The sequence below is a fragment of the Scyliorhinus torazame genome, chromosome 17, assembly GCF_047496885.1.
Source record: "Scyliorhinus torazame isolate Kashiwa2021f chromosome 17, sScyTor2.1, whole genome shotgun sequence".
Classification (NCBI taxonomy): Eukaryota; Metazoa; Chordata; class Chondrichthyes; order Carcharhiniformes; family Scyliorhinidae; genus Scyliorhinus; species Scyliorhinus torazame.
In genome coordinates, this window is record NC_092723.1 from 107,172,569 (window position 1) to 107,198,276 (window position 25,708).

At 46.8% G+C, this 25,708-nt stretch overlaps 1 protein-coding gene across 7 annotated transcripts in view; it reads right to left on the minus strand.

Annotated features, from left to right (window-relative positions):
• The window catches only part of LOC140394047 (protein tweety homolog 3-like), a 309,376-nt gene that overhangs the window by 163,573 nt on the left and 120,095 nt on the right, over positions 1-25,708 (minus strand). For all 7 annotated transcript variants that reach the window (XM_072480836.1, XM_072480842.1, XM_072480839.1 and 4 more), the window contains exon 2: positions 24,423-24,589. In XM_072480836.1, the coding sequence (XP_072336937.1) occupies positions 24,423-24,589 (167 nt within the window). The remainder of the gene's footprint in view (positions 1-24,422; positions 24,590-25,708) is intronic.

Consider the following 25,708-nt stretch of genomic DNA (forward strand, 5'->3'; position numbering starts at 1 on the left):
CACGCGATTGCAACCCAGTCAATTTAACTCTGTTGGTGGAGAAACTTATAGAAACAATAATTCAGGACAAGATTATATCACATGGACAAATGTGGGTTAATTCAGGAAAGCCAGCATGGATTGCTTCAGGGGAGAACATGTTTAACTAGCTTGTTGGAGCTTTTTAAAGAGGAAGCAGAGAGGGTTTAGGAGGGAAATGCTGATGATGTGGTATACATGGACTTCCTAAAGGTGTTTTATACAGTGCCACACTTGAGGAATGACAGGGACAGTAGCAACATGGATACAGAATTGGCTGAGCGACAGAAAACAGAGTAGTGGTTAATGGATGTTTTTCATGCTGGGGGAAGTTTGTACTTGAGTTCCCAAGGGTATTGTGACCCTTGCTTTTCCTGCTATATATTAATGAGCGAGATGTTGGTGTGCAGGTGACAAGTATTGTGAACTGAGAGAAGGATAGTGTAGAATTTCAAAGGGACTTGGACAAGTTGCTGGAAAGGTGGACAGGTGGCAGATGGAGTTCAATGTAAAGAAATGTGATGTGATTCATCTTGTAGGAGGAACATGGAATGCCATATAAAATAAAAGGCATAATTCTAAAGGGGGTGCATGAGCAAATTTGATGGGCTGAATGGCCTCCTTCTGCTCCTACATCTATAGTCTTATGGAGCTGGATGTGTATGTGCATAAAACATTGAAGTGGCAGGACAGATGAGAGAGCAGGTAATAAACATACAGTAAATGGGGTTTTATATATTTGGGTTATTGAGGTTGTCTACAAAATCTCTTTCAGAACCGAGTCATGTGACATGCATGACATCGTCCGCTACTTTGCGAGCTTTTGTTCTTAGTCTAGTAGCAGCCTTTGTACAGTGAAGGCATATTTACTAAACTTCTGTTCACGTTCCATCTAACCCATGTGCATTAGTAAACTATTTCTTTTGTACTCTTGTCCAAAGATATCAGTTTACAAAAAGAAAACTGATGATGAGGATGGGGTCAGAAAAAACATTTCACAAGGAAGAGAAAAGGCTAATGTAGAAGAGTTGAGCTACTTCAACAGATCAATTGATCAAGCAAATTAACAACTAGTCAGAAATTGCACTTGGCATCAGAACTGGTAAGGGTTTTGGGGCAAAGAAGTCAAAGGGCCGTTCCGATTTTAGACCGGCACTCCGAGGAGTTCAGGCTGCAGAGCTTGCCATGTGCAGTGCAGAAGACACAGAGGTAGAGAGGAGGGAAAAGAAAAAATTCTCAGCTTGCAATGCTGTTACAAATTGGAAATTCAACTATATTGAATTAAAGACTATTAATTTAAGGGAAGGCGGGAAACCATTCCTACACAATTAGAAATATGGTGAGTAGGGTTTTTTTTACAGTAACTTCATTGCAGTGTTAATGTAAGCCTACTTGTGACAATAAAGATTTTTTTTTTTTAAATGGCAGGAAATGTTGGCGCAATGGGCTTATTTGATTAAGACTCAGAACTGGAAGTCATACTCAGAAAGATTCCATTATTATATTCTAGCTAATAAAATTTTGGAAGTTATTAAGGTCCCTGCATTACCAAATACAATTGGAAGCAAAACTTTCAATTTAAGAAGCTTGGTTCAGCCCGAAAACCCCAGGAGTAAGATGTATCAGAATTTGTTCAAATATTCGGAGACCATTATGCACCAAAGCCATTGATTATTGCAGAGGGGTTTTGGTTGCATCAAAAGAATCAGTTAGAAAGGGAAAATATTGCACAGTCATCGTAACCCTCAAGCAACTTAAAGAGTTTTGCGAATTTGGCTACTAGTTAGACAATACTTTTAGAGATAACTTGGTGTGTGGTTTAAAAAATGAGGCCATTCGAAGAAGATTATTAATGGAATGAAATCGAAGTCTGAAGACTGCATGAGATATTGCTGTTTTAATGGAGCTTGCAGCTAACGAGGTTTCTCAGTTCAGAGCAAGCACGCGGATCCATAAAATTGGTGTCGTCCAGAAGAAGTCCACCTAGCAACCGGCATGTTATCGCTGTGCAAAGGCTGATTGCTGGAGCAAGAACAGCCAATGTATAAATTGTGGCAGAACTGGAAGAGCTTGCAAGAACTTGCTGGAATAAGCTCAATTTTGGGCACAGAACCCACTTAAAGGAAGAAACAAAACAAATTCAATGAAGAAAATTCACAATGTGGAAGAAAAGAACAACTACAGTGATGCTATAGCATTTCATTCTAATGAAGAACTGAAGCTGAACATACTCTTAGTCCAGGGTAATTCACACCATTTTTGGGTAGTCCCAAAACTGAATGGACAACTTATCAAAATGGAGGTTGAAATTAAATGAAATGAAAATCGCTTATTGTCACAAGTAGGCTTCAATGAAGTTACTGTGAAAAGCCCCTTGTCACCACATTCCGGCGCCTGTTCGGGGAGGCTGGTACGGGAATTGAACCGTGCTTCTGGCCTGCCTGGGTCTGCTTTAAAAGCCAGCTATTTAGCCCAGTGTGCTAAACCAGCCTCTGATGCAGGTTGATGCAGGGGCTGCTGTCTTCCTAATTCATGAGGCCATCTATGAATGGAAACTTAATCACCTGCCTTTGAAGCCAGCAGATGCGATCCTGAGGACCTATATGGGGGAATAGTGCCTCTGAGAGATTACATCACAGTGAAGGTTGAGCTAAATGGACAACCACAGAGTTCCCAGTCTAAGTGGTGTAAGGAAGTTTTCCAGCTATTGTCACTCTTGGCTGGAAAGGATTAAACTGATCTACAGTGCTGTGAACAGCTTAGTTGATTCAAAGTTGGACTCGCACACCATCATGGAAAAATACAGCAGTGTTTCAGAAGACACACGGGGCCCATGAAAGGAATACAAGTGTCCCTGAAGATTAGGGAAAATAATCAACTGAAATGTCTCAAGGCTATAGCAGTACCCTATGCTTTACATCCAAAAGTTGAATCTGAACTGAGACTTGTGGAAATAGGAGTCTTAAAACCCCCCACTACGACTGACTGGGCAACCCCTATAGTACCTGCCATTTGTATCTACAGAGATTTTAAGACAACAATCAATCCGGTTCTATGTAAGGATCAATACTTGGTATCATTGATTGAGAATTTGTTCAAAGGTCTCGCAGGAGAACAGAGGTTCAGCAAGACTAACCTATTGCAGGCCTACCTGAAATGAATGTGCAGCTGAATCCCAACACCTGCTCACCTTCATCACTCACAAAGGCCTATTGCGCTACAAGAGATTGCTACACCAGCTTTGTTTCAATGGTCCTTAGATCTTTAGTAGCTTACAGGGGGTAACCGACACCAATGAACAAGAACACAGATGACACTTGGAAGCCACAATTAAATGCCTTCAGGTGCATGGACATCGTATCAGGAATGCTAAATGTGATTTCTTTCAGACGTCCGTACAATATCTAAGACATGTCATTGACAGTAAGAGTTGAACACAAAGCACCTAAAAAGATGGAAACTACTATCACTCAACTTGGATCATTCCTAGGGTTAATCAATGACTATGGAAAATTGGTCTAGAATCTGGCAACAAGATTGAAACCATTACACACCTTGTTATGCGCAAAACCGGCATGGCAATGGATATCTGGGGCTGGATTCTCCGCACCCAGAGAGTGAAATCGCGTTCGGCGCTGGGGTGGAGAATCCAGTTTCACGAATGGAATCGGGAAGGGCGCCGGTTCCTCGATCCTCCGGCCCCCGCCTAGCCGAAGTCCCGACGGCGTATTTCTAATCTGGTCCTGTTCAGGATACTTGCATGGCGGCTGCAGACTCAGTCCGCGGCCGCCATGGTCTAGAGCGGGCCAATTAGAAGGCGGGGGGGGCCTCATACGCGACTGGGCGCTTATTGTGCGGGCAGTCCAGGTCGGGTGCGCAGCCGATCGGGGACACTATTTCCGCGGTCTGAGTCCGCCATGGAGCACGGCGCAGCCGCTGGATGCCACCGTCGTGCGCACACACGGCCTCTGACCTGGAAGTGCAGGGCACCATATCTGCAGCTGGACATGCGAGCTCCACATTGGATCCTTGCTAGCCCCCTGCAGGGCTGTGAATCTGTGGCCTTTTGATGCCAGTTTTTATGGCGTAAAAGACCACAGTTTTCACAACGGAGTGGGGGCATAGTCCCTGAAATGGAGAATCCAGCCCCTGATGTGAAAAAGCAGATCACTCAGCAAATGAAGCACTGAAGAAGTCAGAAGTGTTGGTGCTTTTCAACCCAAAGTTACCATTACAACATGCCTGTGATACATTGCCAGTGTTGCAACGTTGGTGTCACACATACTACCTTCAGGGGAAGACAGACCAATAGTGTTTGCATCTCGTACATTAACAAGTGCAGAATCTAACTATGCTCAGTTGGAGAAGGAGGCACTGAATACTACATTTGGTGTATGGAAATTTCATCAATACCTGTATTGTCACTTCCATTGCTGACAGGCCACAGGTCCTAAACAGCTATTTTTGGGCCACACAAAGATATCCCTTCGTTGGCTGCAAGGAGGCTCCAACGATGGTCTTAAATACTATCTACTAATTCCTACGAGATCAAGTATCGTCTGTCAGAAATTCATGTCAATGCAGATGCATTATCACATCTGCCTTTACCAGCTGGCCAAATACCACCTCGTCACAATAATATTTTTTACTGTTCACGTAGACCATGTTCCAGTGACTGCAGTGCAAGACCAAAGACATACCAAAAATGATCCTGTGACGGGGAAGATACTGGAAATGGTATTAAAAGGGAAGATAATAGGAAAACATCCTGAAGTAAAACCGTACATTTCCAGGAGACGCAAATTAACAGCACAGGACAGATGTCTGTTGTGGGGGATGAGAATAATTATTCCTCCAAGTTTGTGACAAAGAGTATTGGAACAATTACCTGAAGGACACCCAGGTGTAGTTTGAATAAAGAAACTAGCACAAAGCTACTTTTACTTAAGGTGGCCAGAAATTGATGCCCAGGTAGAAGAAAAGGCAGGATTGTGCCAGTCATGTGCACGGGTAAGGAACGCATCACCATTGCCCCCATTGCATCCATCGTAGTGGCCCAAAATGCGGTGGTAATGTCAGCACGTTGGCTTTGCTGGTTCATTCAAGGGGCACATGTTCATGGTCATTGTAGACACACATTAAAAGTGGCCTGAGGTGGTCCTAATGAAGTCAACCACTGCAGAACAAACCATTGAGAAACTCGAGAGCTTTGAGAAATTCGGAAAAACAGAGCAGATAATGAGCGACACTGGGCCACAGTTTACAGCCCAAGAGTTTAAAGACTACTTAAATTTGTATGGAGTTCACCTATGGGCCGGATTCTCCATTCCTGAGACTAAGTATTGACGCTGGGGCAGGATTCGTGGACTTCTACGACAGCAAAACTGCCGCCGCACCCGGACCGATTCAATGTCCGTTAAGGGGCTAGCTCCAGCGCCAGGTGGAACACAATCGATTCCAATGAGAAACGGTGCCGATTTTGCCTGATTCGCGATTGACACACAGGAGGCTGAAAAGCTGCATATGCACACTTCACTCCCCACACACACACCATCCCAGCCAACAAGGTGGCAGCAAGGAGAGCAGCGCCCCGTTTTACGGACGCCAAGCTTGAGACCCTGCTAGATGCCGTGGAGGAGAGGCAGGTGACCCTGTACCCCGGCCAGGGAAGGAGGCTGCCAGCCATTGCCATTCGCCATGCCTGGACGCAGGCAGCAGAGGCTGTCAGCGCCATTAGCCGTGCGGACCGGTCAGCAGTGCCTGAAGAAACTGCATGACCTCCTCAGGGCGGCCAGGGTGACTAGGGAGCTGTGCCACTGGTATCAAACCCTAAACCACACACCCGTAATGCTACAACCCTCCCCCCCCCTCCCTCACAAAGAGGGGCAGCCAAACCCCTACCCTGCACCACATGCCAGCACCCATACCAGCCGCCCTGGCCACTGAAACCACCAGCTATCCACCCCCTGTGCTGCATGCAGCGGACTGTCTAACTGCGCATTGTCTGTACCCCCGCCCAGGAGAAGGCCGCCCATAACAGCCGGACCACCAGAGCTCATCGCAGAGTGTATTGTCACCATCCTACATCCCACCTGCTGTTACTACCAACCCTGGGAATTGTCGAGTGTGCCAGGATGAAGGCGCTGTGCATACTGCACAGGGGTCTGGTGCAGACGTGCCTGATGCTCATCTGATGATCACAGACCAGCTGCATGTTCATCGAGTGGAACCCCTTTCGGTTTGTGTAGAGCGGCATGTCATCTGCAGGTGCTCGTATGGCAACACACATCCCGTTGATCACCCCCTGAACCTGGGCCTCTCGACAATGGCGGCAAACCCCGTTGCCCAGGCATGCTGGTCGGCTCGGACCACACTGAAATGGGTGTATTGTGCCAATTGGGCATATAGGGCCTCCATGACAGCGAGGATGCATCTGTGCTCGGTGAGATCCCGGACAGGTACCCACTCGGCGACTGAAAGGACCCAGTGGTGTAAAGGTTCAGGGCGACCTTCACCTTGACGGCCACCGGGAGTGGGTGACCTCCCCCATTCCTCTGCAGTGCCAGGTGTGCCACGATCTGGCAGATATGTTGCACTGTCCCCCTGCTCAGCCAGAGTTACAACAGCATGCAGATCCACGAATGGTCCTGGCAGGTCCACGAATGACGGGCATTGCCAGCACCCACAAAGCCTCATGTGACGCCTCCTTTGCGCCTCTCCTCCTCAGCATGTTGGGCAGCCGGCACTCCATCCTCAGTGGCTGCCTCCTGTTCCTGTGGGACATGCTCCACTGCTGCAGCTTCCTCCTCCTCGAGCCGCTCCAGCTCGTATGCCACAGTATACCCCCCAGGGCTGCAGCGACTAGCAGGAAGGCCACCACTGCTGGCTGTATTCCAATATCTATTGTCTGCAGGAGGTGAAAGGCCGACATGTTAGTATGGTGCGTATCCCTTGCCCAACCAGGTTCAATGGTCTGCAAGGTGGCCCTGATTGGCACTGCGGAACCTGCCCCCACACGCCTTCCCCCAATCCCTGCACCCCTGGTCCTTTCGGTGTCCGGCACCGCAGGGCCCTCTGGCCCTGGTGCCCATCCTTGCTGCCAAGGGTACCGTCGGTTGCCACTGCCCATGCCAGTGGTACGCTACGGCATTCTCTGTAGCGGCTATTGTGGGCGCTGCCCTTGAGCGGTCTGAGTGCTGACCCGTTGGCGGGTGGTGACCGGTTGGGGGGTTGCTATGGCGGATCGTGGGATAGGGGCACCCATACGGCCAGTGTCACTCTGCATAACGAAGGCCAAGGTTGGTGGTCAGTGGGGTGCACAGCAAGACGAGTTCCTTGCAGGCCGCAGCAATGGTGGTCCGTGCCTGGACACCCCCGTCCATGGGAAGGCACCTAGCCCCACGTTTCCTCCCCCCACCCACGTCCCCCTCTCCCCACCTCCCAGCCAGCCTGGCCAATGTCTGGCCCAGCAGCCCACGGTCGCACCTCTCCGTGTCCTACCTCCTCTCTCTGCCTCATGGACCACAGCCCCTGTCCCTGATTTTTAAAAGCACAAGTGAACCTCACTCGGGAATTCTCCCCCTCCCCCTCCCATGGAGGCGGAGAATCTCGGAAACCCCGGAGAATACTGGGTCAGGCCCGCTAATGATATGCCAACGGCGTTACTGTACATGGGGAAGGAATGCATTGATGCCGTTGATGAGGCACCAGAGAATTGCAATTTGGTGTGAAACCGGCACCAGCCATGATTTTGGCATCAAAAACTATCGCGTTTCCCGATTCCGGTGTCAGCCGACAGAGAATTCCACCTATAAGGTCAGCACCACACCACCCATCCATGAATAGTTTAGCTGAAAGCTTTGCCCAGTCCTTGAAGCATGCACTGAAAACTTCCAAGAACCAAGGTTCAATTCGTTACCATGTGAAGAAGCTTTTAGCAACTTACTGAAGTACGGCACATGCAACTACATAAAGTTCCCCAGCTTTGGTATTGATAAAAAGATGCTGAGGACTACCTTTGACTTACTCTTGCCAGGAGACATCTGACATAGTACAGCGAAACCAACAGTCACATATCTTGAGACAAGAAAGTAGCTCAAGGAAATGTACGTTTCAACAAGGAGAACAAGTCTTAGTATGCAGAAACACCACTTGTGAGACCCTGTGACAGTATTAGCTCAGATTGGTCCAATCTCCGACACGTTCCAAACGACAAACTCATGTGGAGATGCCATGCAGATCAATTATCAACACACACTAGTGTGCCAGTGCTACCTCAGGAGGTAACTGTCTCCGTTCCATCTGACTGTGTAACTTCTCGTTCATCTGCAGGAGAGATCACATCAGAAATATCTGCTACTGCTCATCCTCCCTTGGAAAAAGAGACTGTAACACCTTCCACTTTGGAGAACCCAAAAATATATCTTAGGTCGAGAGTAACAAAGTCCCAAAAGTGTATAGGCAACCAGCAAGAAGTAGCTACCTATTTGATCGTCTATCTTATTGACGGTGTTATTACAATGCAATAATTTGATGCCTGCACTTATGAATATATGTAATTGACTATGTTAAAATACTAGTTATTAGTTATGTTGGACCCTAGAAGTAAAAAGGAGGAGGGATGCTACATATGTGACTTAAAAAAAATAATCTATGAGCTTTCTCACAATGCAGAGCATGTTGTTGCGTGCAATGTCTCTTTAAGAACAGATTTACATGACATGCGTGATGTCACCGGTTGCTTCGTGGGTTTTTGCTCTTGTACCAGTCTTTGTATAGTGAAGACCTATTTAGTAAGCCTCTGTTAATGTTGCATCCAACTCACGTGCATCAGCAATCTATTTATTTTGTTCAGTTAGTCTAAAGATACAACACGAGGCTTTATTAACATCAGCACAAAATACAAAAGCAAGTCCCCAATTCAGCCTCAACTAAAGTTTGCATCTGGTTCTGGGCACCCACTTTAGGAAGGGTCAAAAAGCATTAGTTAGGGTGCAGAAAAGAATTACAAGAATGGTTCCATGGATGAAGACCTGAAGACCTTCAATTAGAAAAACAGAGTGGAAAGATAGACCTGTTTCCTTAAAGAAAAGGTTGAGAGGAGATTTGATAAAGGTATTCAAAATCATGAAGAATCTGGACAGAGGAAGGAGGAAAAAACATCCGGTTAATTAAAGGATCAAGAACGAGGCAGCACAAATTTAAAGTAATTAGTAAAAGCAGAAGTGATACAAGGAGAAACTTTAGTTTAACAGAGTGGTTCTGGTTTGGAATGTCCTGCCAGTGGGTTTGGTGGAGGAAGGATCAAGTGAAACATTCAAAAGGAAATTAGACTGTTATATGAAAAGGAAGTATAGGGTTACGGGAGGATGTGGGGGAATGGCAGTCGGTGACACAGTTGCTCATTCGGAGAGCTGGTACAGACACGGTGGTCTCCTTCTGCGACCTAACAATTCTGTGACAAATGCAAACCGTATGAATTTTAACTATCTGTTCCACACAGTCTATTTCCAACTGTTACTACTGAATAAGCACAGCTTCAGTAAAATGTCATGCAGTTCCAAGAATCCTTAATTTTCATATTCAATGAAATCTGCAGTTAATTTTTGGTTTCAATCAAACTCAAGGTATTTAAGTCACTGCTGAATCCAGGGACCAGATGCTGAAACCTTTAATGAACCAAACTTCAATAAAGATTGAAAATGCTGCCCTTTGCCCACAAAGGACACCTTTAAGTTGAGTACCAGATTTATTTTATTGCTAAATTTCTTGGTGAGCTGGAAGGTGAGAAATGAGAGGCACGGTGTTTTAAAATGTCAGATGCACTGCTGTCCTTGCAACAGAACACAATTCGCTGAATAGTTCTTATTGATGCAACAGCTGCATATTGGAGAATTTCACAAAGATCCTACAAAACTTTATCTATGCCAGATGGTTTCCTGTGTTCCATCCTGAAACACAAAACTAAAAATTGCAAACTCGGAAATCTGTTCCAGCCTTCCATGGTTGAACAATGCTGACTATTTTTTCATCCAAATTACTGACTAAGGACATAAAAAAAATAATCTATGAGCTTTCTCACAAGAATGCAGAGCATCGAAACAGGCCATTCACCACAAATGGTTTTTTGAAGCATTTATATTCCGAGCAAGTCTCCCACTTCAATTACGTCTACCAAAATTACCCATGTGTGTCTCTCTCTCACACATATGCACCAACCCTCCATTTTAATTGTATCTTCTGCACCCACTGCGTATGGTAAGGGTTCTACATTCTAGCTTCACTGTGGAATGAAATTCCTCCTGAATTATGTATTTAATCTGTTAGTGGTCATTTATTGTTTTGGTCAGGGGAGTACGGGTGAGGGGTTTTCCTGAGATTTAAAAAAAGAGAATAGTATTTATTGTACTTAATTCAGGCTAGTTAAATTTTAAAAACTGCTCCAACTTTCATTCATGAACACCCTCCCCTCCCCACCACCACATAACCCCATGTAACCTTTTGAACACAAAGAGCAATTTAGCATGGCCAATCCACATAACCTGGACACCTTTGGACTGTGGGAGGAAACCAGAACACCCGGAGGAAACCCACACAGACACAGGGGAGAAAGGGCAAACTCCACACAGACAGCTATGCCACCGTGCCCCCACCGCTGCCCCCCCTCCCCCCAAAGCAATTTAAACACCAGTTAAGTTAAAACAGTATAGGGATCCTGAAGATTGATGACTTGGCTGGTACCAGGCCAAACTGGGCAGTACTTCCAGGTTCATCATCTAATTTTTCCGAGTGGCGGCAGCAGCTACTCGGTTGCAGAGGGTTGGAACGTGGCAGACATGGGGCGGGGGAGCAGGTCTGGAGGAGGTGGTGGATAGGGGTGGAACCAGAAAGGGGGAGGGGTAAGCCCAGAGGAGGACCGGCCGCGAGGGCGAGCGTCCATGAGCAGGTTATTGCCGAGTAAGCGCTGCTTGATAGCACTGTTGATGATTCCTTCCATCACTTTGCTGATGCTCGATAGGGCGATAATTGGCTGGGATTGATTTGTCCTGTTTTTTGCTTGCAGGACACACCTGGGCAATTTTCCACATTGCCGGGTAGATACCAGTGTTGCAGTTGGAACAGCTTGGCTAGGGGTGCATCAAGTTCTGGAGCACAAGTCTTCAACACTTTTTCCGGAATATTGTCAGGGCCCATAGCCTTTGCAGTATCCAGTGCCTTCAGACATTTCTTGATATCACGTGGAGTGATTTGTATTGGCTACAGGCTGGCATCTGTGTTGTTGCTGGGGACCTCTGGAGGAAAGCAGACTGTCATGGATAGTTGCATCTGCAGCAGGCAGGTTGGTGAAGATGAGATTAAGTATGTTTCCCCTCTTGTTGGTTCCCTCACCACCTGCTGCAGTCCCAGTCTAGCAGCTATGTCCTTTAGGACCTGGCCAGCTCTGTCTGTGATGGTACTGCAGAGCCACTCTTGGTGATGGACACTGAAGTCCCCAACCCAGACATTTTCTGAGCCCTTGCCACTCTCTGTGCTTTCTCCACGTAGTGTTCAACATGGAGGAGTGCTGTTTCATCAGCTGGTGGTGGCCAGTACGTGGTAATCAGCAGGAGATTTCCTTGCCCATGTTTACCTGATGCTATGAGGCTTCATGGGGTCCAGAGTCGATGTTGAGGACTGCCAGGGCAACTCCCTCCCGACTGTAAACCACTGTGCCACCAGTGTAAAACGCTAAATTCTCTAAAAGGGCTGAACACCGGAGTTGGATGCTGGTCAGTTCTCTTTCACAGAGAGAAAATCCCTGCCTGCTCTATCTTTTCCAAAGATTACAAAGTCGCAATTCCAAGTAACATTCTTGTAAAATGTGCTCCAGCTGCAGTGCTTCAGTAATCTTTTTACACACAGCATTCCAAAAGTGGTGCTATGTAAATGAAACATTCCTCTCCGTGTATGTATTCTGTTCCACTTTTCAAGCTCTTTAAACCAATCGCTAACACTTGCACATTTTTTATGTTTACATACATCCAGAAACCACTGCGTCTTTGTACCTGCTTTTGGCAGTTTGAAAAAAGTGCTGCAGACCATGGCACATAAGACAACCCAGCGTACGAGACAATGTCATTTTGTTTGGCAAGAATCATACTTTTGCAAATACTCGGCATAAAGGGAACCTCAGCCGGTACTGGAATTGAACCCGCACTACTGGTCTTGCTCTGCATCACAAACCTGCTGGCTAGCCAGTAACTAGATGCTGGCAATAACTTTGGGGAAAGAGGTGCTATGGGGGGAGCAACGCAGCTACGGGGGGCTGACCCGGCTGATAACTTGGAAGGCGAGAGGCCTGAACGGGCCGGTCAAGAGGGCCCGTGTGTTCGCGCACCTGAAGGGACTGAAGGCAGATGTGGTCATGCTCCAGGAGACGCATTTGAGGGTGGCAGACCAGGTTAGGCTGAGAAAGGGGTGGGTGGGGCAGGTTTTTCAGGCAGGGTTGGACGCAAAGAATCGAGGGGTGGCAATTTTGGTGGGGAAGTGGGTGTCGGTTGAGACGCTGAGCATCGCGGCAGACAATGGAGGTAGGTACGTGATGGTGAGTGGTAAGCTGCAGGGGGTGCGGGTGGTATTAGTGAATGTATATGCCCCGAATTGGGACAATGCCGGATTTATGCGGCACATGTTGGGCCGGATTCCGGACCTGGAGTAAGGGAGCTTTATAATGGGGGGGGGGGGACGACTTTAATACGGTATTGGATCCAGCATTGGACCACTCTACCAGGACGGGTAAGAGGCCAGCGGCGGCCAAGGTGTTGAGGGGGTTTAAGGACCAGATGGGAGGAGTGGACCCATGGAGGTTTGTTAGGCCGGTGGCCAGGGAATTCTCTTTCTTTTCCCACGTCCATAAAGCCTACTCCCGGATTGACTTCTTCGTTTTGAGCAAGGCGCTGATCCAGAGGGTGGAGGACACGGATTATTCGGCCATAGCCATCTCAGACCATGCCCCGCACTGGGTGGAGTTCGAGCTAGGGGAGGACAGGGACCAGCGCCCGCTGTGGCGCCTTGAGGTGGGTTTGCTGGCGGACGAGGTGAGCGGGCGGACCGGGGGTACATTGAAAGATACCTAGAGGTTAAGGATAATGGGGAGGTGCAGGTAGGGGTAGTCTGGGAGGTGCTGAAGGCGGTGATTAGGGGAGAGCTAATCTCCACCAGGGCCCACAAGGAGGGGAAGGAGAGGAGAGAGAGGGAGAGGTTGGTGGGGGAGATTTTAAGGATAGATAGAAGGTATGCAGAGGTCCCCGAGGAGGGACTACTCAAGGAGCAACGAAGCCTCCAGGCCGAGTTCGACCTGTTGACTACCAAGAAGGCGGAGGTGCAGTGGAGGAAGGTGCAAGGGGCGGTGTATGAATACGGGGAGAAGGCTAGCTGGATGCTGGCACACCAGCTTCGGAAGCGGGAGGAACACAGTGCAGAGTGCAGTGGAATAAATGGGGTATTTAGAGACTTCTATGAGGGGCTGTATAGGTCTGAGCTCCCGACGGAGGGGGCACTGTTTTCTGGACCGGCTGAGGTTCCCGAGGCTAGAGGAAGGGCAGGTGGCGGGGCTTGGGGCACTGGTAGGGCTGGAGGAGCTGACTAAGGGGCTGGGGAGTATGCAGGCGGGGAAGGCACCGGGGCCAGATGGGCTCCCGGTGGAACTTTACAGGAAGTATATGAATCTGTTGGGCCCACTACTAGTGAGGACTTTCAATGAGGCGAGAGAGGGGGGGGTCCTACCCCCGACGATGTCCAGGGCGCTGATCTTGAAACGGGACAAGGACCCTTTACAGTGTGGGTCGTATAGGCCAATCTCACTCCTCAACGTGGATGCGAAGCTGTTAGTGAAGGTGTTGGCTACCAGAATTGAGGACTGTGCCCCGGGGATGAACCACGAGGACCAGACGGGTTTCGTGAAGGGAAGGCAGCTAAACACCAATGTGCGGAGGCTCCTAAATGTAATCATGATGCCTGCAGTGGAGGGGGAAGCGGAGATAGTGGCGGCTATGGATGCGGAGAAGGCCTTCGATAGGGTGGAGTGGGGGTACCTGTGGAGGAGGTTTGGATTCGGGGAGGAGTTTGTTAGTTGGGTTAGGTTACTGTACGAAGCCCCGGTGGCAAATGTGGCCACAAATCGGAGGAGGTTGGAATACTTTCGGCTGTACCAGGGGACGAGGCAGGGGTACCCCCTATCCCCCCTGCTATTTGCGTTGGTAATTGAGCCTTTGGCGATGGCTTTGAGGGAGTCCAGGAACTGGAGGGGACACCGGGTTTCGCTGTATGCCGATGACCTGTTACTGTATGTGGCGGAACCGGTGAGGGGGATGCCGGAGGTGATGCGGATCCTCAGGGAGTATGGAGACTTTTCCGGGTATAAGCTCAACATGGGGAAGACTGAGCTGTTTGTGATACACCCAGGGGACCAGGGAAGGGGGTTAGACGAGCTTCCACTGAAGAGGGCGGAAAGGAGTATTCGGTACCTAGGGATCCAGGTGGCCAGTAGCTGGGGGGCCCTATACAAGCTCAACTTGACGAGGCTGGTGGAGCAGGAGTTTAAAAAGTGGGATATGCTGCCACTCTCCCTGGCGGGTAGGGTACAGTCGGTGAAGGTGACGGTGCTCCCACAAGGTTTCTTTTTATATTCCAGTGCCTCCCTATACTGATCCCCAAGGCCTTTTTTAAGCGGGTCAGCAGGAGCATCATGGTGTTTGTATGGGCGAAAAAGACCCCGAGGGTGAGACGGGTGTTTCTGGAACGGAGCAGGGACAGAGGAGGGCTAGCGTTGCCTAATCCGAGTGAGTACTACTGGGCTGCCAATGTGGCGATGAAACGCAAGTGGGTAATGGTGGGGGAGGGGGCGGCATGGAAGAGGCTGTTGATGGCGTCCTGTGTGAGCACGAGCCTGTGAGCGCTGGTGACGGCACCGCTGCCGTTTGCGCCGACAAGGTACACCACGAGTCCAGTGGTGGGGTCGGCCCTCAAAATTTGGGGGCAGTGGAGACGCCACAGGGGTGAGGCAGAGGCTTCGGTGTGATCCCCGATTCGAGAGAACCATTGGTTTGTCCCGGGGAGAGTGGATGGGGGTTTCCTAAGCTGGCACAGGGCAGGTATTAGAAGGATGGGGGACCTGTTTATAGATGGGGGATTTGCGAGCCTTGGGGCGTTGGATGAAAAATTTGGGCTCCCCCCCTGGAAATGCCTTCAGGTACATGCAGGTAAGGGCGTGTGTAAGACGGCAGGTGAGGGAATTTCCGCTGCTGCCAGCACGTAGGATCCAAGATAGGGTGCTCTCGGGGGTGTGGGTTGGAGAAGGCAAGGTCTCGGCGATCTACCAGGATATGCAGGAGGTGGAGGCCTCGGTGGAGGAGCTGAAAGGTAAATGGGAGGAGGAGCTGGGGGAGGAGATAGACGAGGGTACGTGGGCGGACGCCCTGGGTAGGATAAATTCTTCCTCCTCTTGCACCAGGCTTAGCCTGATACAGTTTAAGGTTCTGCACAAGGCGCACATGACTGGGTTTTTGGAGTAGAGAACAGGTGTGCGAGGTGTTCGGGGAGCCCAGCAAATCACGGCCACATGTTCTTTTGGGGGGGGGGGTACTTTGTGTTTACTACTGTGTTTATTATTATTTAATGGGAGGCTAGTATATTGGGGGAATACGTGACATAGCTATAAGATGTTTATTTATGTGTTCTTTGTTTTTTCTTATTTCTGTAAGAAATATGTAAATATGAAAATATGTAAAAATTTGAATTAAAATATTTTTTAAAAAACAATTGGTGGGAAAGCAATGATGCCGATGGATGGGCAAGGTACGTCGGGTATCATAAAAGACACCACAATCGATCAAAGAGAGAAATGACTGACACCAAAAAAGGCAATATGTTCAACATGCAAAAACAATACGAAGCTCTTGGTTGATGTCCAGCCCTCTCACTCTCAGCCCTGCCTGGCTGGCCGCTGACTCTGGTCAAATCACCCCGCTCTCATTGGCTGCTGCTCCCCAATTCCTTGAGACACGACGCTAGTGTTTGCCACGCCTTCCTTGCACTTCATAACTGCTCACCTCTCGCTCGTGTGTCCGGGCCTCAAGCCTCGACGACCACGTGTTCTCCTGGCCGGTTGCTGCCCTGCCCTCTTGACTGTCAGCCCTGCTGCCTGGCTAGCCTCTGGTCGAGTCGCCCCGTTCCCGCTGCTCACCAGTGGTGGAGCGATTAAAACTGGTGATTCTCAAGACGCCAGAATTAGATGAGTGCTGGTATCTCAGCGGGTTGTAGGCTGAAGGAGTTTAGAGAGACAAGGAAAAACAAAACCATGGAAAAATTTGGAAACAAAGATGAGATTTAAAAAATCAAGACAGTGCCTGATCAGGAACGAATATAGCTTAGCCAGCAGCGGGGTAATAGAAGAACTGGACTTGGTGCTAGTTAAGGCATAGGTATTAGAGTTTGGATGATCTCATGTTTACAGAGGGTACAATGTGGGAGATCCAGCAGGAATAATCAAGTCTCAAGGTAACAATGGCATGAATGAGGATTTCAGTAGCAAACCAGCTGAGACAGCGGTGAAGTCTGGTGATGTTAAAGGTGGAAAATGGGTGGTCTTGGTTATAGCATCAATATATGGTCAGAAGCTCATCTTGGGGTTAAATATGACACCGAAGTTCGCACAAGTTAGTTTCATCTCAGTCCTGTCGTTAGGGAGAAGGATGGAAATGGTAGAACAAAAATGGAGTTTGCGGCCAGCAATGTACATAATTGTTTATAATTTTTGAAAATGCCAATAAAAAGATTTCAACAAAAAAAAAAAATGGAGTTTGAAGCAAAGATTGAAAGGCATTCTTACATTTACAGATAATGATGTTTGCATAGCTGCATATCAATGAAAATTTGGCAGACCAACAAAAATTCCATTGTCTTTCGGCAGGAATTTCCAGTCCCATTCCATGGAGGAACCAGAAAATCCTGGCCATTGTGTGCTTATGTTGCTGAGTTCCCGAAATACACGTCTCTCACAATTGGTTGCAAGCTAAACATAAAGCGCATGAAAATCACCCAAGCCTGGCAAAAACCAATCTTTCAAGTAGTCAGTAAGCTGCATGCAGCAGTTTAACATTTGGCTTATAACTAGGTATGAGACTTGGGGAAATTTGATAACACTAGTAACAGGATTAATGGCTTTTGAAGTTCAAGAGACTTTTCTTTCAACCAATCAGGTTGGTCAAAAGATTGTGTACCTGATGCACGATCAATGGCCACTAAAGCGAGGTTGTAGTCCAACTGAAGGCTTTAATAAGCTAGATGTTTCCTCCAGCAGCTCAGGTACAGAATGAAGGCTGCTGGGGCGGCACGGGTTCTTATACCCCGTCTAGCAGGGCGGAGCTATCTTACATTCTAATCAATAGAAAGCCTACAGTTTCCACCAATGGTGCTTTAGCCTATCAGGTACCATAATACCTATAATACCACAGTACCCAAACGGGTGCCGGAGTGTGGCGCATAGGGGTCTTTCACAGTAACTTCCCATGCAGTGTTAATGTAAGCCTACTTGTGGCAATAATGATTATTCACAGCCAGCTAGGCAGGCTGTGATGTTGTCACTCATTGGTGGGTCTGGGTCTGGTTTTGAGTTTCGTTTTCAACACTGCCTCGTGCCTGCTGTTTTTAGTTTCATTCTTAGAGTTGTGTTCTGATTTCTGAGGAAAGCTGGTGTGTGTCCCATACTGACATCTAAAAGCTTCTCTTCCCAAGGACTTTGTGCATAAATCTAACAAACAAAGAACAGTACAGCACAGGAACAGGCTCTTCGGTCTTCCAAGCCTGCGCCAATCATGATGCCTGTCTTGAACTTCCTGGGTCCGTTTCTCGCTGTTTCCATCCTGTTCATGTAAATATATCTGTAAGCCACTCAGTGTTAACTTTATTAATAAGTGGCATTTGACCTGTGTGTGGATTTTGCTTAATTGAAAGTTTAGAAGTAGATGGTAAAGTAAGCTCAAAGACCTTAATTTTTTTGTAAGAACTGTTTAACTGTTAATTGAATGGCTGTTTTATTTCTTGGATTTTAATAGGGTTAGTCGTGTATTGATAATAAAGTTTGTTTAAAAAAATATCTCTAGTTGTCAGTGGAATCACTCCTAGAGCAAAGTATCCTTTCCTCACATTTTACAAAATTGAAAAATTGTTGAGGTGTCATCCAGGTTCCTAAAGTAAATTGGGGTCTAGTCCGGGTGCTGTAATACTGTGTTAAAAACCTGCTGGCATTCATTATGAATGTTATGGATTCAGACTATAGTTTCGGCCCTCTTGTCCTACAGTCATAGATTAACCACCAAATTTAGTGGAGGTGACAGAGACATTTGGCCCATTAGTTTAAAATCATGTCCCAGTTTACTTTTTTTATGTTTACTATCAGCTTAACTCTATGAATTCCCTGTCAAATACCTAATAGCAAGGCTGAAAAGCCCAATTTTATCCGATCAGTCAGTCCTTCCAGAGGGGTTACCAGTCTTGTGACTCTATTTTGTACTGCCTTGAAGCCTTGTGGCTCTCTGCCACCATCTCCAGAAATTAAACACATCTCTTGAATCACTATAATGGTTTCTAATAGCTTCCAAATATTGCACATGCTGTTAAATTGAGACTGTGGAGATTAGACCAGTTTAGACGCTTGGCACAGCTGTCTCTGAATAAATACACATATTGCGCATCATATTGAGAGAAAGCACTCATGGATTTATAAGGCAGCTGGATATTAGATGAAGATGTCTTGAAAGACTAAAGTGGTCACTTTTAAACCACAATAGCTCTTTCCATTTAATTTGTTTTATACCACGACTACCATAAATGAAGGGGCCATAATGTTCACACTAAGATTCTGGTCACAGGATCTGACTAAATGCCAGCAACTCGTATACGTTCCCTTCTACACACAACAGTTCAAACGTTTGTGAAGACCAGTAGAATGATTAAGCAGCAGAAACATACTCCAATTCTTAAACCACAACTCTAGTATTATATGATGCAGTACTTCAATACACATATAAGGATCAGATCAACATAATACAACTGTCCATCCTGAAAAACAGCAGCCAACGATATGGGGTTGGATTCTCCGTAGCCCGATGCTGAAATCGTGATCAGCGATCGAGCGGAGAATGGATTCCGACACCGGAATCGGGGCCTTCACCGGTTTGACACCGGTCCACAATGCTCCGCACCCTCCAAACCATCGTCATTGTGCTGCACGCCGTTTCAACGCTGTTGGCGCGTCATCAGCCAGCTGACCCGTGATCCTCTGCCCCCGATGGGCTGAGTTTCCGACGGCGCATGCCACGAGTGGTCCCAGCGGTTGGGAACCCGGCGTGCTGGCTGCGAACAGTATCCAGCGCCGCTGGCTGGGGGATCTTCTTCTAGGGCTAGGGGGACTGGTGGAGGGTGGCCAGGAGATGTGCTGTGGGGTCATGGTTGGTGGGTTAGCATTTGAGCACAGCCGGCGCCATGTTTTACAGCTTGACCGGTGCAGGTCGTCAGCCCTGCGCATGCCGCGGCCCGGGACCCGGCCATTCACGGCACGATCCGCGGGAGTTTCGCGCAACGCCGGTGCTAGCCCCTTACCGGAATCGGTGAGGGGTTTGTGTCGATTTTCTTGTCATGAGCCTCCTGCGGATTCTCCATTTGCGCCGGCACTTAGCCTCAGAAACGGAGAATCCAGCTCATGTTATCTGGACGCTGGACTGTCATCCACAACAAGGTTTTCAATCCAGGCCAGAAATCATAGAATAATAGAATGGTGACAGTGAACAGCAAAGGAACCGTCACCATTTCGTCATAAACATCACACATAAAATATTTAACAAGAAAGCTAAATAACAGTCATAAGGGAAGGCTGTCAGTTCTTGTACAGTTATTTGAAGAGAATCTATATGCAGCAGTCATATGTACAAAATATATATTTAATTGTAAAGCAGAATCAGCAGTGTTCAGTCAAAGACCTTTTTGCGTTTCATAATTTAAATAGTAAAAATTGACGTTCTCTCGCTGTATCCATAAATACAGGAAAACATCAATTATAACGTAGTTGTTTTTTTGCTGAGGTATCAAATGTTGCTTCACATTTCTCTACCACCAAAAATTCGAGGAACAAATGAAAAGTCATTAATGGTGAAAAAATATGGCTGATGGCAGACTGTGCACTGCTCACCCCTCGCCATTCTGGCACTGCAGCAAATAAAGTTTGAAAAATTGGATGAAAGGGAATTGATAAGAGTGCAGCCTCCTGGAGGGTTTTGATATGTGAATGAGCTTAGTAGCAGGATAAACAGATATTTACTTAAGTGAGGTGCAGGACAATAGAGTATAGAACTGTACCTGTTAGAACTACAGAAGAAACTAGTTCAAAGTGGAGACATATGAATGAATGTCACACTTGCATGCTAAAAGCATTGCTTTTAAGGAGAGTTGCTTAGATAGAATGAGATCAAAAGGGAAATATGGCATATCAGTAGCCGGGTTAGCTCTGTACATCAGGAGAAGCCGCTCGTGAGCAGTTATGATCATAGCTACAACCAGCTGGAAAAAGAATTTGTCCCAGAAATCAGTATTCTATGCTAGAAGCTGCTGTTTGAAAATCTCAAAGCCAATGCTGAATCAGAAGGAAGGCTTCCCAAATCTAAGATACAACTCATGGGTGGTAATTATTTGCTGGATTTAGCTCAAACACTTACTGTAGACTTCTGTTTTTATATTGTGGCCTTTCTTGGTGTGTGTTTTTACAAGCTAATAAACAGTCTTTTATTTAAATGATTACAACAAGACTGGACCTTTGCATAACTGTCCTCACATTATACCATACTGAAAACTAAACAATTAAGAACCGGCGTTCCAAGTTACCCTTCTTGGGTTTGGGAAACCCACGCATCTAACAACAGCAGAGTTCTTAACAGTAGCCCATTAGGTGCTACTAAAGCTGTGCAGTGACTCTTCCTAATGGCCCTACCCTCCTTCCTTGGGGTTAAGTGGGGAGAGAAGGGTGGGGAGAGAGTTGGGTCATGGGCAGGTGGGTTAGCGTGGAAAGCAGGACCTGGTCAGCTAACTTCATCCACCGGAAAGAATGGGAAACCACACGACTGCCAAGCATCATGCTTATAAATTCGTGACCAAGCATTCCAAAGTACAGCTGTTCCAGCACAAGATATTATTTAACAGGAAAAAAAATCCAGCTAAGTATAAGCAGCATTATGGGCCTAAATGTTTCAACCAGTGATATTTGATTTTATGAATTTTTCCAATTAAGGGACAATTTAGTGTGGCCAATCCACTTACCCTGTACAACTTGGGCTGTGAAGGGGAGACCCACACAGACACAGAGAGAACGTGCAAGCTCCACATGGACAGTGACCCGGGATCAGACCCGGTGCCGTGAGGCAGCAGTGCGAACCAATGCACCACCATGCCACCCCCTACCAGTGATTTTTAGCCTTTTATTCTAGATTGAGCCAATCAGAAAATCAAGGTTTATCATTACAACGATGGACTGTTAAGTCTTACCTGCGAATTTCCCCTTCTGTATTTAGGCAATATTGGGGAGAAATGGGCTGTGAAATTCACAAGATTTAACAAGAGGAGGAAGTTAGGAGGCCAAGGAAAAACTATGGCCGGGATTCTCCGTGCCTCCGCACCACAATCGCGCTCGGAGCGGGGGCGGAGAATGGAGCGTCTGATTCGCGATCGGGTACGACACCTTCCTGCTATTCTCCGCCGACAACTGGCTGAGCTCCCACCAATCATGGTTCCACCCGGTGGGCACTCACAATGGTGGCTGCGAACACAGATCTGGGGGGGGGGGGGCCTATATTGTCAGGGCAGGCCCGCTGTGTGGGTCCCCCATGTGGCGCGGGGCCGCCGCCACAGCCGGAAGTGCAGGGCCCCGTATCGGCAGCCGGAGCTGCGTGGACTACTCCAAGGCCATTCTAGCCCCCTTCAAAACGGAGAATCACTTTCTAGAAAAAAGTCCGTTTTTTCACAGGTGTGGGGACATAGCCTCATTATCAGAGAATTCCTCCCTATATTTACAAAGCAAATCGTACTGAACTTCAACGCCTCAGAAAATTAAATCCACAAAAGCTTGCATAAATAGCATGCTTAATAAAGAAATAAAAGTCCCACGGTTGGGCAAAAACCAACATTAATCTAAAAAGAGGAAACATGAGGAAAGCAATTGAAAAGATGGATTTCAAGGAGCATCGTGAGGGAGAGGAGGTGGGTAGATAGAGGGAAGAAACTCACAAACTAAGGGAATAATTTTAGGATAAGCAGACAAGGGTTGGATGAATGCAACATTTTAAGACATGAGGCTCGGTAAAAGCAGGAAAGAAGCTGTTTTTGAGTCTGTTCGTGCATGTTCTCAGACTTTTATATCTCCTGCCCGATGGAAGAAGCTGGAAGTGTGAGTAAGCCGCATGGGAGGGGTCTTTGATTATGCTGCCCGCTTTCCCCAGGCAGCGGGAGGTGTAGATAGAGTCAATGGATGGGAGGCAGGTTCGAGTGATGGACTGGGCTGTGTTCACTACTCTCTGAATCGCACCCATAGCATTTCAGTGGTGTCTCTTTTGAGTACAGTAGGATTCTGCTGTGTAACCACAGTAAGTACAATTATACACATAGGATTCCACGAGGTAGTAAGTTTAATATGTCAATCCTAGCAAATTATTTAGGGCAGCAATAAGGTAAATTAAAGTCACCATAGTCCCAGATAACCATATCAGCTTTTCTCTTTGAGGGTGGAGAGCTGGCTGGTGGTGATTTAACCCAAGGATCACCACATCTCAGACAAGAGGAAGGTGGGGCCTTCATGGATAACGTTAGCCGGTACGGGAATTGAACCCTGGTTCATGATGCAATTCCTGCACCGGCTGAGGTTCACTGCCTTCTCAACCTTACCCCTCCCCTCGCTCGAGGTGTGGTGACCCTCAGGTTAAATCACCACCAATCAGCTCTTCCCCTCAAATGGGAAATCAGCCTATGGTCATCTGGGACGATAGTAACTTCACTTTAGTTCCATTGTATTTGGCAAGCCCCAAGTGTAATCCCTTTTCCGGTAATTTTAATTTTTTCACACTACAACCTACGATGAGGCAGGGAAGGTGATCTGTTTCAAAGCCTCTGAAAATACTATTCCTTAACTGCATATGAAGAGGTGTACACCAGTGATTCAGAAATACTTATCTTCATCCCTGTGAAAGGACATAGAACTGTTTGGTTGTTCCCTCGATATGGATGCATCAGGAATTGCTATGCAGAAAAACAGGTATGATCTGAAGCTGAACATGGCAGAACAGAAAAACCCAACACTGCTCAATCACAGAATTGTAACAGCGCAGAAGGAGGCCATTTGGCCCACCGTGTCGGAACCAGCTCTCCAAACAAGCATCATGACTTACTGCTATCCCCCTGCCTTTTATCCCGTACCCCTGCACATTGTTTCTATTCAAATAATCATCTAATCCCCTCTTGAATGCCTCAATTGAACCTGCCTCCACCATACTTCCAGGCAGTGCATTCCAGACTTGAGCCGCTCGTGTGAAAAAGTTACTTCTTGCATCACATTTATTTCTTTTTCAAATCACTTTAAATCTGTGCGCTCTCGTTATCGATCCACTTACGAGGGGGACCAGTTTCTCCCTTACCACTTTGTCAAGCTCCCTTGTGATTTTAAACATCTCTATCAAATCTCCTCTTCGCCTTCTTCTCTCTAAGATCTGTCCCAACTTCTCCAACTTATCCTCATTTAACTGAAGTTTCTAATCCCTGGAACCATTCTTGTAAACCTCTTCTGCACTAGCTGCAATGCCTTCACATCCTGCCTATAGTGTGGCGCTCAGAACCGTACTCAATACTCCAGCTGAGGTCTAACTAGTGTCTTGTAGACGGTCAGCATAACCTCCTTGCTCTCGTACTCGATGGCTCTATTAATAAAACTCAAGATACTGTATGCTTTATTAACTGCTCTCTCCACCTCTCCTGCTGCCTTCAATGATTCAGGAGATGAAGGAACTGCGCTCCGAAAGCTAGTGATTCGAAACAAACCTGTTGGACTTTAACCTGGTGTTTTAAGACTTCTTACTGTGCACACCCCAGTCCAACGCAGGCATCTCCACTTCAATGATCCAGGCATATGTACACCAGATCCCTCTGTTTCTGCACCTGCTTAAACATTTTTCCTCTTACTTTATATTGTCTCTTTATGTTCCTCATACCAAAATGCATCACTCACATTCTCAAGTGAGAGTTCACTGCGTCACTAAGACAAATAAACTTCACCATAGCCAAGAAAGATTTCTGCAGGAGAAACACTATTCTCATAAAAGATGGGCATTTCTCACCTGCACACAAGTGTTGCTATGATGACGCACCATGCTGTACAGCAGCAGTCTGCATTTGGTTGATCTTCACTCTTCCTCCGACAACACAGCCAAAAGGAATAGAACAGAAGGAAGAGGAGGTTGAGGGAAAGGCAGACCAGAGCAACTCCACCCAGTAGCAAGAGTGACTGTAGGAGAAAGAGGGGGAGAAAAAGTTAATATTCAATTCAATGCAATAAGTTGCTCCTGTAGCCCTCAAATTCAGAAACATTCACAATAGATGCACGAAAGAAACTAGTCATTTAACCAAGGCCTGAAGAAATTTGACATTTTACATGCATCGGTGAGCACAATCTGGCGTTGAATATACCGTACATCAACGCAGAGTAAAAAGGTAGCGTTTTTTGGTGACAGGGAGTGCTTCAGGGGTGGAAGACATGCTGACATGAGAATAGAAAGCTGCTTTTTTTTTTACATCAATAGATTTCAACGTTAAAAAATCCAGCTTAAGAACAATTCAGGATAATATATTGACATAAATAAAATGTGCCTCCACCATTACTGTGCGGAAACAGGCAGAGCAAAGAATTAAGTCTGAATTCACCATAGCAGGTGAACTAAAATCATGGGAAATGTGCTGCAAATCGGTAAATAGGGTGAGCAGAAGAAACGGCTCTTAATTGTTGGTATTTAAGCATCTTTGATCTGCACCTTCTCCCCATTTTTGCGTGGGTCTCACCCCCACAACCCAAAGATTTGCAGGGTATGTGGATTGGCCACAATGAATTGCCCCTTAATTGAACAAAAGATTGGGAACTTTAAATATATTTTTTAAATTTAAGCATCTTTAATTTTTATTTATTACTATAGGTTAAAATCAAAGAACAATTTCACATGTTCAGGGCAAGCAAACTAAACTATATCCATGAACCGACGATCAGAATGTAGCATTTTTCACCATTTTGTTTTGAAAAAGAGAAAATTTTAATTGAAACAGACCATAAGACCATAAGACATAGGAGCAGAATTAGGCCACTCGGCCCATCGAGTCTGCTCCGCCATTCAATCATGGCTGATATTTTCTCATCCCCATTCTCCTGCCTTCTCCCCATAACCTCTGATCCCCTTATTAATCAAGAACCTATCTATCTATGTCTTAAAGACACTCAATGATTTGGCCTCCACAGCCTTCTGCGGCAAAGAGTTCCACAGATTCACCACCCTCTGGCTGAAGAAATTCATCGTCATCACTGTTTTAAAGGATCGTCCCTTTAGTCTGAGATGGAGTCCTCTGGTTCTAGTTTTTC